General features: G+C 35.5%; 1 protein-coding gene across 1 annotated transcript; it reads left to right on the forward strand.

Annotated features, from left to right (window-relative positions):
* Positions 1-4,833: 4,833 nt before the first annotated feature.
* On the forward strand, positions 4,834-18,117 carry LOC134252448 (zinc finger protein 729-like). Its single transcript, XM_062734938.1, has 3 exons — positions 4,834-4,860; positions 7,109-9,409; positions 15,251-18,117. Exons 1-3 carry the CDS (start codon positions 4,834-4,836, stop codon positions 17,027-17,029), a joined length of 4,107 nt encoding a protein of 1,368 aa, XP_062590922.1. The 3' UTR covers positions 17,030-18,117.
* The last annotated feature ends 875 nt before the right edge of the window (positions 18,118-18,992 follow it).

Consider the following 18,992-nt stretch of genomic DNA (forward strand, 5'->3'; position numbering starts at 1 on the left):
AGAGCGATTCAAGGCCCTTGGGCCTCTTGTCTATTTGAAGCTTTAAAGTAAAGAAGAGAATTGGTACATTCATATCCTGTTAAAATCTTTCTCCTAAAAGTCCAGGTCCTGGAGAACTGGCTCTTTGAAATTGCAATGTTCTTGAATTTTTATGTAAACAGGTAAAATTGAGTACTTTCAGTGAAGAAAAATAATATGAGCGCACTCTCTGATCTAAAAAATAAAACATGTCCATTAATCCTCAGAGACAGTTCTATCGTTTACTAGTTGCATATTTTAGATCAGAGAGTGCGCTCTATATCAAATATTAAGAAATAGCTTAAAAAATTGGCCGTTTTTGTACACTTTTTCAGAATTTGAGGATATTGACGCATTTTGTGACGTCATAATGAACTGACTAGCCAGAATATGACGTCATTTTTTATTGATACACAGTCACCGAAGATCTAAGTGATATTTAATGCAAATGTTAACTAAAATTATGCAGTTTCAGTTTTTCAGAAATTCACAGAGCCAAATAAGGCAAAAGTGAACCTTGTTCTTTATACAGTGTTATGGATTTCGTTCTTGTTTCATTTTCTCGAAGGATAAAAGCAACGAATATACATAATTTACTAATAAATTGATTTTGGGAAGAGGTAAAAATTTTAATGTACTTGGGTCTTGGCTTATAATTATATAGATACCCTCGTCGATAAGTAAGGCCGTAAAAAGATTTTTTTTTACATTTAATATGGTACATGTATACATGCACTACATACGTAATGTAATCAGCACTTTGGTTATCAATGATTTATTTTCTTATATAATCTTTGCATTAATAAAATATAAGTGGCTTTCCCAGCAACAAAATGCTTCTGATAATTTCCAACCATATTTTGCTCGTATTTTCCAAAATATTGTTTTTAGCTCACCTCGACGAAGTCGAGATGAGCTTATGTTATACCGTCGGCGTCCCAGGTTAAAGTTTTAGGAGCAAGTCCATTCCCAGGTAACTATTAGCCCTATCTGAACCAAACTTGCATGGATGATGCATCTAGGGATGTACACTACCAGACTTACTTCGGATGCTGGATCTGACCTACATTTTCAAGATGAGCGACCAGGTGAAAGTTTTTGGAGCAGGTCCATTCCCAAGGAATTATAAACCCTACCCAGACCAAACTTGCATGGATGATGCATCTATGAATGTACACTACCAGACTTGCTTCGGATGCTGGATCTGACCTACATTTTCCAGATGAGTGACCAGGTTAAAGTTTTTGGAGCAGGTCCATACCCTAGGAATTATAAGCCTTACCCAGACCAAACTTGCATGGATGATGCATCTATGAATGTACACTACCAGACTTGCTTCGGATGCTGAATCTGACCTACATTTTCCATATGAGTGACCAGGTTAAAGTTTTTGGAGCAGGTTAAAGTTTTTGGAGCAGGTCTATTCAAAAGGAACTATAAGCCCTACCTGAACCAAACTTGCATGGATGATGCATCTAGGGATGTACACTACCAGACTTGCTTCGGATGCTGGATCTGACCTACATTGTCTAGATGAGTGACCAGGTTAAATATTTTGGAGCAGGTCCATTCCTCAGGAACTAAAAGACCTATTTGGACCAAACTTGCATGGATGATGCATCTAGGGATGTACACTACCAGACTTGCTTCGGATGCTGGATCTGACCGACATTTTCATTCCAAAGTAACTATGAACACTACCTGAAGCAAACTTGCATGGATGATGTATCTAGGGATGTACACTACCAGACTAGTTTCAGATGCTGGATCTGACCTACCTTTCATTCAAGTAACTATGAGTTCTATTTGGACCGAACTTGCATGGATGATGTTTCTAGGGAGGGACACTGCCAGACTTGCTTCGGATGCTGGATCTGACCTACATTTTCATCCCAAGTAACTATAAGCCCTACCTGAACCAAACTTGCTTGGATGATGTATCTAGGGATGGACACACCCAGACTTGCTTCAGATGCTGGATCTGACCTACATTTTCATTCCCAAGTAACTATAATCCCTTCCTCAATCAAACTTGCATGGATGATGCATCTAGGGATGTACACTACCAGACTTGCTTCGGATGCTGGATCTGACCTACATTTTCATTCCCAAGTAACTATATGAGCCCTATTTGAACCAAACTGACATCGATGATGTATCTAGGGATGGAAACTACCAGACTTGCTTCAGATGCTGGATCTGACCTACATTTTCATTCCCAAGTAACTATAAGCCCTACCTGAAGCAAACTTGCATGGATGATGTATCTAAGGATGGACACTACCAGACTTGCTTCAGATGCTGTATCTGACCTTCATTTTTCATTCCAAAGTAACTGTAAGCCCTACCTAAACCAAACTTGCATGGATGATGTATCTTAGAATGGACACTACCAGGCTTGCTTCGGATGCTGGATCTGACCTACATTTTCATTCCCAAGTACATGTAACTATAAGCCCTAGCTAAATCAAACTTGCATGGATGATGCATCTTAGGATGGACACTATCAGACTTGCTTGATATGCTGGATCTGACCTATATTTTCCATACAAGAGACCAGGTTAAAGTTTTGGGAACAGATCAATCCGAATGAACTTGAAGTTTTTGATATCTTCAGTTTTAACATTTATGAATATTTGTTTACACAATACATGTTTTTCAAACTAAATGCATAGAAATGTGTATATGCCATGTAGAGGGTTAAGCACAACTTGCAAGAATATTGTTGTTGGGATGAATACTTAATATTAAGAAAATATGATGTAGGATTTGCATTACTTAATCTGATAACATTTGTCGAGTTGAGCTTCGTAATCTTTGATTACCTAGGTTTATTGTATTATGATTTATATAACATCAATTTTTGGAAAACTATTTAATCAAATACCCATAAATAACAACATTTATTATTATTTCTTGATAAAAGCAATGTAGCAATGTTCTAGAAATTTCCGTCAATTTTGAGATCTGTGATTGACGAAAATAATTTGCACATAATGCTTTTTAATCTGTTACGACAACTTATTTCTTTTATATCAATTAAATCAAGTTTTGATTGAATGATTCAGTGATGACATTTTATGAAATAAATAATCGATTGTTTTTTGTCACTTTCATTAAAATTTGCCAGTAGCTTAGACCCGCCAACCAGAAACAATACTCACGTTGATGCTACATTGTATTTCATGGTTGTTTTCAGAAAATTGATGTAGACTTTTAATTTTATAGACAATACTTACTAACCGAGTGAAATATAAATATAATTTACGGACATCATCTGGTTACGTAGTGTAGTATTAGAAGTAAGAACTCTTGCGCACACAATTTGTCTGTGTCTGTCGTCGTCGTTGTCATTGTTGTTGTTGTAAACTTTTCACATTTTCATCTTCTTCTCAAGAACCACTGGGCCAATTTCAACATAACTTGCCACAAAATATCCTTGGGTGAATGGGATTCAAGTTTGTTCAAATGAAGGGCCACACCCTTTTCCAAGGGGAGATAATAATGAATTTGGTAAGAATTAATGACAATTTTAAAAAATCTTTTTCTCCAGAACTGCTGGGCCAGGAAAGATGAAACTCATGTGTAATTATCCTCAGGTAGTGTAGATTCAAATTTGTTCAAATCATGACCCCCTAGACAAGGGTGGGGCGAAAATGGCCGACCCAAGTTTTACATAGGAATATATATGAAAAATCTTTAAAATTCTTCTTCTCTAGAACCACTTGGCCAGGAAAGATAAAATTCATGTGGAATCATCCTCAGGTAGTGTAGATTCAAGTTTGTTCAAATCATGACCCCCGGGGCAAGGATGGGGCCAAAATGGCCGACCCTAGTTTTACATAGGAATATATAGGAAAAATCTTTAAAAATCTTCTTCTCCAGAACCACTGGGCCAGGAAAGATGAAACTCATGTGGAAAGATCCTCAGGTAAAGTAGATTCAAGTTTCTTCAAATCATGACTCCTGGGGCAAGGGTGGGGCAAAACTTGCCGACCCTAGTTTTACATAGGAATATATAGGAAAAATCTTTTAAAAATCTTCTTCTCCAGAACCACTGGGCCAGGAAAAATGAAACTCATGTGGAATCATCTTTAGGTATTGTAGATTCAAGTTTATTCAAATCATGACCCCCAGGGCAAGGGTTTGGCCAAAATGGCCGACCCAAGTTTTACATAGTGATATATAAGGAAACTGTTTAGTATCTTTTTTTTCAAGTACTTCAAAGCTATGATTAGTGATATTTAAATGGAATCATCCTTAGGTAGTGTAGATTCAAGTTTGTTCAAATGATGAAAGCCTGGAGGGGGGAGAGTAAATTCAAGCCCGATGAGCTCAGGTGAGCGCTGTGGCCCCTGTGCATCTTGTTAAATCAATAGTCTGATTATATAAATCAACACCAATGTATTAAACAATACAAGTAAATAACTTTTTATTTTGTTTCAACAAGGTAGTGCTCCTCTACTCAAACATGTCATTTTAAGCGAGAGCTTGTTAAATCAATAGTCTGATTATATAAATCAACACCAATGTATTAAACAATACAAGTAAATAACTTGGTAAATAAATGGTCGACCCTAGTTTTACATAGGAATTTATAAGAACAATTTTTTAAAATCTTCTTTTCAAGAACCACTAGAACAGGATAGATGAAACTCATGTGGAATCATCCTCAGGTAGTGCCTATTCAACTTTGTTCAAATCATGACCCCCGGGGCAAGGATGGGGCCAAAATGGCCGACCCTAGTTTTACATAGGAATATATAGGAAAAATCTTTAAAAATCTTCTTCTCCAGAACCACTGGGCCAGGAAAGATGAAACTCATGTGGAAAGATCCTCAGGTAAAGTAGATTCAAGTTTGTTCAAATCATGACTCCTGGGGCAAGGGTGGGGCAAAACTTGCCGACCCTAGTTTTACATAGGAATATATAGGAAAAATCTTTTAAAAATCTTCTTCTCCAGAACCACTGGGCCAGGAAAAATGAAACTCATGTGGAATCATCTTTAGGTATTGTAGATTCAAGTTTATTCAAATCATGACCCCCAGGGCAAGGGTTTGGCCAAAATGGCCGACCCAAGTTTTACATAGTGATATATAAGGAAACTGTTTAGTATCTTTTTTTTCAAGTACTTCAAAGCTATGATAAGTGATATTTAAATGGAATCATCCTTAGGTAGTGTAGATTCAAGTTTGTTCAAATGATGAACGCCTGGAGGGGGGAGAGTAAATTCAAGCCCGATGAGCTCAGGTGAGCGCTGTGGCCCCTGTGCATCTTGTTAAATCAATAGTCTGATTATATAAATCAACACCAATGTATTAAACAATACAAGTAAATAACTTTTTATTTTGTTTCAACAAGGTAGTGCTCCTCTACTCAAACATGTCATTTTAAGCGAGAGCTTGTTAAATCAATAGTCTGATTATATAAATCAACACCAATGTATTAAACAATACAAGTAAATAACTTGGTAAATAAATGGTCGACCCTAGTTTTACATAGGAATTTATAAGAACAATTTTTTAAAATCTTCTTTTCAAGAACCACTAGAACAGGATAGATGAAACTCATGTGGAATCATCCTGAGGTACTGTAAATTCAAGTTTGTTCAAATCATGACCCCCGGGGCAAGGATGGGGCCAAAATGGCCAACCCAAGTTTTACATAGGAATATATAGGAAAAATCTTAAAAAATTTGATTAGTGATATTTATATAGAATCATCCTTAGGTAGTGTAGATTGTAGTTCAAATCATATACCCCTGGGGGGGGGGGGTTAAAATTTAACCCCCCCTCCCCCACCATCACCTCAGTAAACTTTCAGTTCTGATCTGATATGTGCTTTTTCCTAGCCGATGTGTTCAGATGAGCGCTATGGCCCCTGAGCCTCATGTTTCATTTTTATTTTGTGGTCTTGTGCAGACCATTTCTTAAAAACTATTTCATGGATTTATCTGAAAATTGTACACTTACAATTCACTTATTATTCACCATATGAAGGTGTGCACCTGGAATTTTTCTTGTAAAGCATGTAATTTTTTCCAGATGTTATTTTGTTTTACAGAGAAACATTAACACACATATGATTATCTTGTAAACTATTGATCAGAGAGAACTTCATGTTTATAGATACATACTTACCAAGGGGCCTAGTCATAAATACAGTCTTTTTAACCAAATCTGGACAATTTCAATTTTCAGATATTCACAGGGCTAAAGGGGTCATTATTTACCTTTCTCATTCACCCTTTTTTAAAATAAAACCCTTTAACTTTGAATCAATATAACTTAATCTTTATTAAGGCCCCGCAAGAATTTGTGGGTGCCCTATAGTAACCACTCTGTCTGTCCATCCGTCTGTCTGTCTGTCTGTTTGTCTGTCCGTCTGTCACTCTTCCGTCCACAAATTTTCTGTTTTTTCTAATAACTTTTTTTTATGGTTGCCCAATTATGTTCAAATTTGGTATGGTAGTTCAGAAATTTTCACTTTTTGTTAATTTAAGTATATTATTATTTTTAGGATAGTTGTATAAAAAACACATTCTATCATTAATACGGAAAAAGTTCTTATTGCAACTTTAGAAGAAAATGATGAGAGAGGTAGTCAATTAATCCCTTGGGATTAATTATCTAGTCTGCTGCAGAAAATTTAGAAGGCTTCCTTTATCTGTCTTAGATTAATGAAAACCTTTGTCTGCAACTGCTGTTTGTTTGAAGTTAAGGTCAAGCCTTCATGATATTTGCAGTCATTGAAGGCTGGCATTTTATATAACACAAGCTTCATAGTTGTTTAAATATACATTCAATGTTAAGTTGTTCTTTACTGTCTAATGTAAATACAAGGATATTATTTTCAGGTTTTTGAATATTCAAGAATTATCTTGAAATTTTAAGAATACAGTTGCTGTTGCTTATTCTTCGTACATTTTTTCATAATTCAGTAAGCTGCACCCTATTAATTCTACCCCATGGCGGGGCCCTTGCTGACTGGTCAGTTTTCTAGTTTGTTTACATTTTATATCCTTAGATTAAATTCTATCAGAACAGTGCCCTATGGAGCAATGAAACTGATTTCCTTGTCATTTTTGCAGAGGGAAAGGAGAGATTTTGAACCCCAATCAAATATTCAGAAAGACACTGAACAATTACAGAACTATTGTTCAGACGAGGATCAAACTGGAAATTCAGAAAGACACATCAACACACATGTAAGTAAAAAGCCATTAAAGTGTTACAGTTGGAAAGATTCAGAGTGTGAATTTTGTGGGAAGGCATTATCTGTATTTAGTGACATTACTATCGACATGACAACAGAAACTGGTAATGTTTCTTATTGTTGTGCTGCATGTGAAAAAACTCTGAACGAATCAGGTGCCTTACATACAAATATGAGGACACACACAGATAAAACACTTAATAACTATGATGTATTTGAGAAGTCACTCAGTGAGCCACAACACGTGCAGACACACATGAGTACACACACTATTGAAAAGCCTTATAAATGTGAAGTGTGTGAGAAGGCATTCAGTTGGTCAAAAAATCTACGGAATCACATGTGGATACATACTGGTGAGAAACCATACAAATGTGAAGTGTGTGGGAAGGCTTTCAACCAGTCACAGAACTTACAGAGTCACATGAGGACACATACAGGTGAAAAACCTTTCAAATGTGATGTATGTGGAAAGGCTTTCAACCAGTCACAGAACCTAAAAAGTCACGTGAGGACACACACTGGTGAAAAACCTTTCAAATGTGATGTGTGTGGGAAGTCATTTAACCAGTTACAACAATTACAGAATCACATAAGGACACATACTGGGGAAAAACCTTACAAATGTGATGTATGTGGGAAGGCTTTCATCCAGTTACAGCACTTAAAGAATCACATGAGGACACATACTGGGGAAAAACCTTATAAATGTGATGTGTATGAAAGGAGGTTTTCGGTAGGAAAAGCCCTACAGGACCATATCTTGATACATACAGGTGAAAAATCTAATAAATGTTATCAAACCAGGGAGGAAAGTTTTAAGTGTGAATTTTGTGGGAAGGCATTGTCTGTATCAGATGACTTTTGTAGCTACATGATGACACAAACTGGTAATGTATCTTATTGTTGTAATGCATGTGAAAAAACTCGGAACGAATCAGGTGCCTTACATACAAATATGAGGACACACACAGATAAAACACTTAATAAATATGATGTATTTGAGAAGTCACTCTGTGAGCCACAACACGTGCAGACACACATGAGTACACACACTATTGGAAAGCCTTTTAAATGTGAAGTGTGTGAGAAGGCATTCAGTAGGTCAAAAAATCTAAAGAGTCACATGAGGATACATACTGGTGAAAAACCGTACAAATGTGAAGTGTGTGGGAAGGCTTTCAAGCATTCACAGAGCTTAAAAGTTCACATGAGGACACATACTGGTGAAAAACCTTTCAAATGTGATGTGTGTGGGAAGGCTTTCAACCAGTTACAACAATTAAAGAATCACATGAGGACACATACTGGGGAAAAACCTTACAAATGTGATGTATGTGGGAAGGCTTTCAATCAGGTACAGCACTTAAAGAATCACATGAAGACACATACTGGGGAAAAACCTTATAAATGTAATGTGTGTGAAAGGAGTTTTTCTGGAGCAAAAGCCCTACAGGACCATATAATGATACATACAGGTGAAAAACCTTATAAATGTGATGTGTGTATGAAGGCATTCACTCATTCAAAGGGCTTTAAGACTCACACGAGGATTCATACAGGTGAAAAACCATATACATGCGATGTGTGTGGGAAGGCATTCACTCGTTCAAGTGACTTACAGAGTCACAAGAGGATTTTACATTCAGAGGATAAACCTTATAAATGTAATATGTGTGATAAGGCATTCACTTGTTCAAGAAACTTACAGAATCACATGAGGATCCATACAGGAGAAAAACCTTATAAATGTGATGTGTGTGGGAAGGCTTTCAAACAATCAGGTGAATTACATCAACACATGAGAATACATACAGTTGATAAATCTTATAAATGTGATGTTTGCCAGAAGGCATTTAACCATTCAAGTAGTTTATTGAATCACATGAGGATACATACAGGTGATAAACCTTATAAGTGTAATGTGTGTGGAAAGACATACAATCAGTCAAATGACTTACAAAGGCACATGAGGACACATACTGGTGAAAAACCTTATACATGTGATGTGTGTGGAAAGGCATTTTACCAATCAAGTACCAAAAATAGACACATGAGGATACATACCGGTGAAAAAACTTTTGAATGTGGTGTATGTGGACAGACATTCAGAAGATCAGATACCTTACAAAAACACATGAGGATTCATATAGGTAATAACATAAAAACGAAGTTGGCATAGTCAGACAAAATGCCATGTAAATGAACATCAGTGATATACATATTAATGTGAGCCGTTTTCAAATCAGATTTATCAAAGAAAAAAGTGAAGAGACAGATAACACGATTTAATTAAACCTGTCAAAAATCCTTAATAAAAATCTCAATTCATTTTGATATTATCCTTATAAACATTAACTACACTTTGACCTGTGTTGCTTAGCATCGTAGCAAACAATGGATTTAAATCCCAGTTAGCTACAAAGTTATGATGCAAAATTAGGGTACAGAAAATCCCGTTTTAAGCTCATCTGAGCCGAAGGCTCTAGTGAGCTTATATTTTGTTAATATAATATCCAGCGTCCGTCTGTCTGTCTGTAAACTTTTCACATTTTCGACTTCTTCTGAAGAGATAATTGGGAATTAATGAAAATGTGGTGGTATGTTTTTAAAATCTGCTTTTTAAGAACCACTGTGCCAGGAAAACTTAAACTCATGTGTAACCATCCTCAGGTAGTGTAGATTTAAGTTTGTTCAAATCATGACCACCGGGGGTAGGGTGGGGCCATAATTGCCGACCAAAGTTTTACATAGAAATAAATAGGAGAATTCTTTAAAAAAATTGTCATGATTAACAAAGCTGTAATTGATCATATTTATATGGAAGCATCCTCAGGTAGTGTAGATTCAAGTTTGTGCAAATCAGGAGGCATAGGACGGGGCCACAATTGCCAACCAAAGTTTTCTTTAAGGAATAACTGTCTTATTTTTAGAATTCATGAAGTGATCAATGGATTCGTTTGTGTGATAATTTGCATAAAAGCCGAAGGCGTTTATGCATAAAATTATCACACAAGCCAATCCATTGATCATCTTCATGAATTCGAAAAATCTGACAGTTATTCCTTATATTTACATGCTTTGATTCCGCCAATCCACGTGCTCCAAGCCTGCTACTCTCTAGTAGTTGTCCTTCCCTGCACCTAGTTTTTTTTTTTTTTTGAAACCGCGCCAAAACATTTATGAGGAAATCAATTACATTTACAATTGGTAATTTTATCTCGAAGACATTGGAAATGTAAATATATAGATATTTACATATATACGAGGGGTTATCAAAAAGTTCGTGGACTAGCGCTATAAAATTAATACCGTTCAAGGTACTTCAATAAAATTTGGAGTGTAACTAAATATACATCTTTCCTACATACTATGAAGATTTTATATTTCAATTATCATTTTTTAAAAAATTACATGCTATAACCTTTGCTATAGTTTGGCTAGGCGGCGCAACCTCAAAATATGACAATTTCTGATCTTCAAGTGTAAAATATAGATTGAAAAATAATGACTATTTCTTATCACACTTTCCCGTAATTTTTACAATATGACGTCATACAACTGTTCCGTAATATTTTGAAATTTTACGTCATTTAGTGCATTTTGTGGAATTTTATAGCCATTTTTATAAGTTTGTTCAAAATTGTACAAGTTAAAAATGAAATAAAGTTTTGCGTTCAACTTGGTAAAACTCCAACAGAGACCTTGGAAATGTTTAATCAGGCAGGGGAAAGTAAAAATGTATCAAGATCACTTGTCTTTAAGTGGCACAAACGATTTCGAGACGGTAGAGAATCATGTGAAGACGATTTGCGAGTCGGATGCCCGAAACTTGTTACCACTGAAAATAACGTTGATCGCGTCAGGGAAATCTTAAACTCAGATAGACGGATTACATTAACACAGTTGAGTGAAGATCTTTCTATCTCCTATGGATCCATACACAGCATTGTACACAACGACTTGAAAATGTCCCGGGTGTGTGCAAGATGGGTACCAAGACTCTTAAAAGATTTTGAAAAAGTCAGAAGAGTCGAAGAATCAAAAAAGTTTCTGCGCCGATTTCGCAGTGATCAGAACTTCTTGGACCGAATTTTCACGGTAGACGAAACATGGATATCCAATTTTGACCCGGAAAGTAAACAAATGTCAATGCAATGTATTGGGTCTAATTCAACCCCTCCCAAAAAGGCCAGAGTCTGTCAATCCTGTGAAAAGCACATGTTTATAATATTTTTTGACTCACGTGGAGTTATTTTAAGTCACGTTGTGCCTAAGGGAAGATCAGTAAATGCAAAATATTACTCAAAGGTTAGATATAATTTTTAATACATAAAAAGAAAGAAATATGAAGTACTGTAGGCCTAACTTTTATAAAATTCACACATATAAACCCAATAAAAGTAATACAATAAATTGAATTATTGATTACGCAATTATAAAAAAAGCGAATGGTGAAATATTTGAACATTATCAGTCATTTTGTTTTAAAATATTAACGCGCAACTGCACTGTTGATTTTATATTTATAGGTTTTATCAAAGGACTTAGTTAATGCGCTTAGGAAAAAAAGGCCTGATTTTTACTTAAATCGGGAAAACATTCTTCTGCATCATGACAACAATGCCCCATCCCACACTTCCGCAGAGACCGTACTCACAATCAACTTACAGCTAGGAGCCGAAATTCTGCCCCACCCACCGTACTCACCAGACCTCGCACCTTGCGACTTTGCGCTCTTCCCAAGACTGAAAAGCGATATACGAGGGAGAAAATTTCATGACATTACAGAGCTGAAGTCAGTAGTAAACCAGAAACTAGCATCTTATCAACAGGAGTGGTATCATTCCATATTTCACTCCTGGGTACATCGCCATGAAAAGTGTATTGTTGCAGGTGGAGAGTACTTTGAAAAGTCATGACGCGATGACGTTACACGACGTCAAAAAACTGAACCGGCAACAGCGCCGGGTTACCATATCTTGTGTTATTCATTTTACGATAAAATTATGGTTTTGAATTGTACACAGTTGAAATTTTCAGAATAACTTCAACTTAATTTAAATCGACAATAAATTTTGTTAACCCAGCTAGTATAGTATTTATTTTATAACGCCAGTCCACGAACTTTTTGATAACCTCTCGTATATGCTCCTGTATATAGGAAATTGCTTTAAATTTATCTTCTCAAGATTATTTTCAAAACTAAGGAATTATTTTAAGCAACATATTTAGAATAGATTTTTACTTCATTGTTTTAAAGTACAGAAAACATGAAACATCAGTTTTTACCTAAATATGTTTGAATATATCGTATTATTCACCTGTATAGTAGAAAAAAAAGGAAAAAATGAAAGTAAAATTGTTTGCAATGAAATTCTTTTAAATCTTATTTCTGATTTTTAGCTCACCTCAACGAAGTTGGGGGAACTTATGTGATACCCTCGGCGTCGGCGTCAGTGTCGGCGTCGGCTTCCCGGGTTAAGGTTAAGTTTTTTGGAGCAGTTTTCTTTTTAAGTACTTCTATGTCCTATATTGATTAGACATGCATGGAAGATGTTTCTAGTGTGTTTCATTGTACCAGTCAAAGTTTCAGATGCTGCAATTTCAGCAAAGAAATGACCAGGTTAATGTTTTTGGTGCAGGTTAACATTTTTATGTCCCCGTAAACGAAGTTTCTGGGGCATATAGTTTTTGTCGTGTCCATCTGTCTGTCTCTCTGTCTGTTTGTCCCCAAAAACTTTAACCTTGCCCAAAACTTTTGATTTAGTGGAGCTATGACTTTCTTATTTCATATGTGTATTCCTTGTGACAAGACCTTTCTTTGGGTACCACCAAATTTGACCTTTTGACCTTGGAGTTTGACCCAATTTTACTTGAAAATTTTTAAATTTTACTTTGGCCATATCTTTTGAACAGTAGACACCAGGACATTTATACTTCACATATGTAACGTTTGTTAAAATACCTTTTACTGAACAACCTTTACCCTTTGACCTTGACCTTTTAGATTTCCGTACTTGTGAAAAAAACTTTAACCTTGGCCATAAGTTTTGAACGGTAAGGGTTAGGGCTTTCATACTTCATATAGGTAATCCTTGTGAGAGGACCCTTCATTGGATACCAAGAACTTTGACCCTTTGACCTTGACCTTTGAGATTGACCTACTTGAAAAACGCAAACCTTGACCATAACTTTTAAAGAGTTAGGGCTAGTGCTTTCATACTTTACATATTTGATGCTTATGACAAGACCTTTCATTTGATAGCAATAACTTTGACCCTATGACGTTGACCTTGGAGTTTGACCTATTTTTTCAGAAATTGAACGTTGACCATAACTTCTGAACGGTTAGGGCTAGGGCTTTCATGCTCTACATAAGTATTTTATGTGGCAAGACCTTTCATTTGATACTAATTAAATTGACCTTTTAACCTTGACCTTGTAGATTTTTGTACTTATTAAAAACTTTAACATAAGCTTACTTTCAAATTGCACAATTGTTTTCCAGTGAGAATACCCTACATTTAGTACAAATTAATTGAATTTGCATTTAAGAAAAGCTCAATCTCTGCTCTGTTGCCATACTGGGGCATCAGTGTTTTACAAACACACACATCTTGTTGGTGCAGTGTTTGGTGTAGCTCTCATTTCCATGTAACTATTAAGCCTTATGTTGACCAAACTGACATGGATGATACATCTTAGGATGCATACTAAAAGCATTGCTTCGGATGCTGTATCTGACCTACATTTTCCGGTTGAGTGAACAGGTTGAAGTTTTTTGTGCAGGTTTCATTTCCAAGTAACTATGAGACATATAATGACCAAACTTGCATGGATGGTACATCTTAGGATGCATATTACAAGACCTGCTTCGGATGCTGAATCTGACCTACATTTTCCGGTTGGGTGAACAGGTTAAAATTTTTGGTGCAGGTTTCATTTCGAAGATACTTTGAGCCCTATAATGACCAAACTTGCATGGATGGTACATCTTAGGATGTATTCTACTAGACTTGATTCGGATGCTGAATCTGACCTCCTTTTATTCGGTTGAGTGAACAGGTTTAAGTTTTTGGTGCAGGTTTCATTTCCAAGTTACTATGAGACATATAATGACCAATCTTGCATGGATGGTACATCTTAGGATGCATATTACAAGACCTACTTCTAATGCTGAACCTGACCTACATTTTCCGGTTGAGTGAACAGGTAAAAATTTTTGGTGCAGGTTTCATTTCCAAGGTACTATGAACCCTATAACGACTAAACTTGCATGGATTGTTACATCTTAGGATGCATACTACCAGACTTGCTTCGGATGCTGAATCTGACCTGCATTTTCTGGATGAGTAAACAGGTTAGAGTTTATGGTGCAGGATTCATTTCCAAGTAACTTTGAGCCCTATAATGACCAAACTTGCATGGATGGTACATCTAAGGGTGCATTCTACTAGGCTGGCTTCAGATGCTGAATCTGACCTACATTTTCTGGATTAGTGGAAAGGTTAATTTGTTTATACAGGTTTCATTTGCAAGTAACTTTAAGCCCTATGCTGACCAAACTTGCATGAATGATACATCTTAGGATGCACACTAATGGACTTGCTTCAGATGCTGAATTCGACACTCATTTTCCAGATAATAGACCTCATAAAATTTATCTGTGCAAGTCTATCACCAAGAAATTATAAGGCTTATATAAACCAGTTGCACAAATGATGCATCAAGGGATGAAAACTCTCAATCTTGCTTCGGGTGCTGGATTTTAATTACATTTTTATGATGAAGAACTAGTTTATTCTAGTCTATTCCAAAGTATCAAAATTGCATAAACTTTGCATTTTTGGATGCACACTTTTTGTTAATTAATTGTGTGATTTAATTTGCTATACTTAAAGACAACACACGTTGAGGTGAGCTCTGTAATCTCTGATTACCTATGTTTTTACATATAATCATCAAAAAACGTAGTTTGACACACTACTTAAAACAATTTTTGCTAAATTTACAGATGGAAAAAGAAGTCTGGTCATCTAATTCAAAGATTCAAAGTGAGGCTGAAAAGTCAACCAGCAAAGCTTTTCAATGTGATTTCTGTTTAAAGAACTTCAGCCTGTCCAGTAGCTTAATCAGACATAAAAGAATACATACTGGAGACAAACCTTATAAGTGTGATGTGTGTGGGAAGGCATTCACCCAATCTTATACCCGTCATGAACACATGAGGATACATACAGGTGATAAACCTTATAAATGTGAGGTGTGTGGGAAGGCATTCAACAAATTATGTAACTTATACTGCCACGTGAGGACACATACAGGTGATAAATTTTATCAAGGTGACATGTGTGGGAAAGCATTCAGTCATTCACAACATTTACAGAAACACATGAAAAAACATGCAGGTGATATACCTTATAAATGCAGTGTGTGTGAGAAAGTATTCACCGATTCTGGCTCCTTACAGAGACACATGAGGATACATACAGGTGATAAACCTTATACATGTGATGTGTGTGGGAAGGCTTTCAACCAAGCACACAACTTACAGACACACATGAGGATACATACAAGTGATAAACCTTATAAATGTGAAGTGTGTGGGAAAGCATTCAGGCAGTTACCACACTTACAGACTCACTTGAGAACACATACAGGTGATATACCTTATAAATGTAACATTTGTGAAAAGTTATTCAACCGGAAAGATAACTTACAAGTACACATGAGAATACATACAGGTGATGAACCTTACAAATGTGGTGTTTGTGAGAGATTATTCAAGCATGCCACAAATTATAAAACACACATGAGGACACATACCGGAGATAAACCTTATGAATGTGATGTGTGTGGGAAGACATTCAGCCATTCATATACTTGTCAGACACACATGAGGACACACACAGGTGATAAACCTTATAAATGTCATGTGTGTGGAAAAGCATTCAGCCGGTCATATACCTGTCATGAACACTTGAGGATACACACAGGTGATAAACCATATAAATGTGATGTATGTGGAAAAGCATTCAGTCGGTCATATACCCGTCATGAACACATGAGGATACACACAGGTGATAAACTAAAAAATTGTGATGTGTGTGGGAAGGTCTTCAATAATTTAGTCAACTTTTACCGCCACGCGGAGATACACACAGGTTATAAATCATATCAATGTGATGTGTGCGGGAAGGCTTTCAACCAATCACAGAACTTACAAAAACACATGAGAACACATACAGGTGATAAAGCTTATAAATGTGATGTTTGTGAGAAAGCATTCAGCCAGACAAATCACTTACAGACACACATGAGAACACATACATGTGATGAACCTTATCAATTTGATGCACATTCTGGTGATAAATCTTTTGAATGTGATGTATGCGGGAAGGCATTCAACAATTCAGGGAACTTAGTGAAACACATGAGGACACATACAGGAGACAAACCTTATAAATGTGATGTGTGTGGGAAAGCATTCAGCCAGTCACAACACTTACAGAAGCACATGAGAACACACACTGGTGAGAAACCGTATAAATGTGAGGTTTGTGATAAGTTATTCTCCCGGAAAGATATCTTACAAGGACACATGAGAATACATACAGGTGATGAACCCTACAAATGTGATGTATGTGAGAGGGCCTTCAAATATGCTACTGATTTAAAAAGACACAAGATGACACATACTGGAAATAAACCTTATAAATGTGATTTCTGTCTAAGCGCATATTGTAAAAAGTCAGATCTAGACAAACACCGGAAGATACACACGTGTTATTAACATGTTAAATGTGTGTAGTAAATCATTCAACTGATCTATATACAGAAATATAGAGACGAGAAACTTAAGAATTGTGATATTTTCGGAAAGGTATTCAATCAATTACTAATGCATACGTAAAAAATCTAGATACAGATATATAGAGGCGAAAAACCTTAGTATTGTGATGTGTTTGGAAAATTAAGCACAGATCTAGCATTTAAAGTAACTTACATAAACTCATGGTGACGCATTTCAAATAAATGCAAAACCGTACAAATAGCATTTAAAGTAACCTACAGAATCTCATGGTGACGTATTTCAAACCTTACTAATGGGATGTTTGTGGAAAGTCATTTGGAAAAAGGCATAGATGAAGAGCCATTTGTGGATACATAAAGGTTTGAAAGCCTATACCAGAATACCTCTGGAAACAGAATAGATTAGTGAAAAACTCACAAATTTGATTCAACCGATAATTTCGCTTGAAGAGGCATAAAAAGACACAAACAGGCGAGATACCTTAGTGTTGTATAGAGACACATCTTGGCGCTTTTCAATGAAAAACTTTACAATTAAAACAAAACTTTACAATTATGATGTTTGTAGGAAGTCAATTGAAACAGAACTATACATAGAGTTTAAAATTTCATTTTTTATGTAATTGAGAAATCAAAAAAGATAGATACATCTGGAAATTGAAATTAATTTAACAGTGATTTGTTCCATAAATCTTTTTAAGACAAAAATGTCTGGTACAGATATGTACACATATAAGTAAAGTCCTTGTAAATTGAAGTAAAATAATTTGGCAAGAGTAGTCTGACATTAATTAGAAATTCCTTTTATGTTACAGTTTAATTAGCCAACGTTGGCCTTTGCTTACATAAATGTTGGAGTTGGTATTTCTAGATGAAAATCTTTGAAAATATTTTCAATTAGTCTTGGTTAAAAAACAATGAACTCCTTTGTGTGATGTAAATTTGATTTAAATATTGCGGAGAAATTGAAGATTTTTATTTTATCCTATTTATGAAATTTATTTTAATATGATTGTCCTTAATTACATGTTGATGAAATGAATCTTAAATGCTTTGATTAGTTGTTCATGTGTGTATTTATTATTCGAACATGTACGTATTTCGTATAGTATGATGCATAATATTAGTATATTCATATACAATGCAAATCGATCAATTTATAATTGTGTTCTGTATTGTTTTGCTTTTTTAGTTAAAAGCAGACTAATAAAAACATTGAATAGAATTTTTTTTTATTTTTTAAAAACTCGTTTAAAGAGGAGGGCTATTATACGAAAAATCAAGAAAAAGAAAATTTAATTTTAATTGATTGTGAAAACATCTCGGACATTTTGTTACGCCTTTATGAACAATTTTGTAAAATCTCCAGAAATCTAAACTTCCTGATTCTCTCAATGAAAAAAAATATTTATAAAAAAGCGTTTTAACACAAATGTTTGTCTAACCTCAGTCAAATGCCTAACTGGGATTTTCTGATCAAAATTTATCCGTATTAAACTTTTTTATACCCCTCCCCCAAACGAAGTTTAGAGGGGGGTATATTGGAATCACCATGTCCGTCTGTCTGTCTGTCTATAGACGAGATTTTTTCTGGACCATTACTCAGAAACTCTTGGAAGGATTTGTCTGAAAATTTGTACAAATGTTATTAACCATATGAGCAGACTTTTGACAATTGAACGCACCCGGTGAAATCTAAACATCCACAAAAACAGAGCTCGTGCCTTGCTTACAAAAACTGTGTGATCGGTTTGCACACATGACTTAGCTCGGAATGACAATGCTTGTGAAGGTGTTTTACTTACTAACATTTCTACTTTGAATAAAAAAATTTTTCTGGATTAAAATTTTAATATTTCTCATGAATACACAACAAGATTGCCACTTTTCTGAAGGATTAAGAATAAAGTTAAAATATGTGAAAGTGCAAGGATGTGTCAATT

Source organism: Saccostrea cucullata, unplaced genomic scaffold, assembly GCF_032062105.1.
Source record: "Saccostrea cucullata isolate Sc308-1 unplaced genomic scaffold, CSIRO_AGI_Scuc_v1 ctg1542, whole genome shotgun sequence".
In the NCBI taxonomy this organism is placed as follows: domain Eukaryota; kingdom Metazoa; phylum Mollusca; class Bivalvia; order Ostreida; family Ostreidae; genus Saccostrea; species Saccostrea cuccullata.

Excerpts from the sequence above, each read along its gene's own strand:
- LOC134252448 (XM_062734938.1), top strand. The coding sequence starts at position 4,834 with ATGAAACTCATGTGGAAAGATCCTCAG. Across the intron at positions 4,861-7,108 it reads TCATGTGGAAAGATCCTCAG|AGGGAAAGGAGAGATTTTGA; the intron begins GTAAAGTAGATT and ends TCATTTTTGCAG. Across the intron at positions 9,410-15,250 it reads ATAACATAAAAACGAAGTTG|ATGGAAAAAGAAGTCTGGTC; the intron begins GCATAGTCAGAC and ends CTAAATTTACAG.